Here is a 660-nt window from a genome sequence, read left to right as displayed (position 1 = left end):
ATCTCACAACTACACCACACTCCATATGCAGCGAACTTCCCCCCCTATACACACACATTTTCCTTCTCAACACCTCTCCCTCACCCACATCCAACTCAGCCTCTAGTCTCCACTCCCACACACATTCCACCTCTGCCTCCTCCCTACCCCCCACCCTCACACATCCCTCCCTTCCTCCTCCATCTCCCTCAACCTAACTCCCCCCACCCCCACATACATTCTTCCACTTCCTCCACCTCCCTCCTTCACCTTCCCCACCCCATCCCCACACACATTCCTCCACTTTCTCCACCTCAAAACCTCACACCTGCAGGATCATTTCCGTTATCCACCGCAGGTCCTCCGCTCCAGTTCGACTCTGAGCCAGTCCCCCCTCGCCACGAAGCAACAGAAAACGGTTCGGTGTTCGTCAGAAGGCTGCACAAAGACACCGTATTTCCTGTGGTGTTGAAGCTACAGTCAGCCTGGAAGGAGGAAAGTGCGAGGTATAGTAGTATAACTGGTATAGTAATATTGTTGGTATAGTAGTATAATTGGTATAGTAGTATAATTGGTATAGTAGTATAATTGGTATGGTAGTATAATTAGTATAGTAGTATAATTGGTATGGTAGTATAATTGGTATAGTAGTATAATTGGTATAGTAGTTTTGTATCTGTG

General features: G+C 47.6%; 1 protein-coding gene across 4 annotated transcripts in view; it reads right to left on the bottom strand.

Annotated features, from left to right (window-relative positions):
* Positions 1-660, bottom strand: part of LOC119587783 (MAM and LDL-receptor class A domain-containing protein 1-like) — an 18,186-nt gene that overhangs the window by 16,061 nt on the left and 1,465 nt on the right. For all 4 annotated transcript variants that reach the window (XM_037936478.1, XM_037936476.1, XM_037936477.1 and 1 more), the window contains exon 3: positions 308-464. In XM_037936478.1, coding sequence (XP_037792406.1) covers positions 308-464 — 157 coding nt within the window. The remainder of the gene's footprint in view (positions 1-307; positions 465-660) is intronic.

The sequence above is a fragment of the Penaeus monodon genome, chromosome 23, assembly GCF_015228065.2.
Source record: "Penaeus monodon isolate SGIC_2016 chromosome 23, NSTDA_Pmon_1, whole genome shotgun sequence".
NCBI classification, from domain to species: domain Eukaryota; kingdom Metazoa; phylum Arthropoda; class Malacostraca; order Decapoda; family Penaeidae; genus Penaeus; species Penaeus monodon.
Note: the sequence above shows the minus strand (reverse complement) of the source record. Positions and strands in the feature narration are given on the sequence as shown.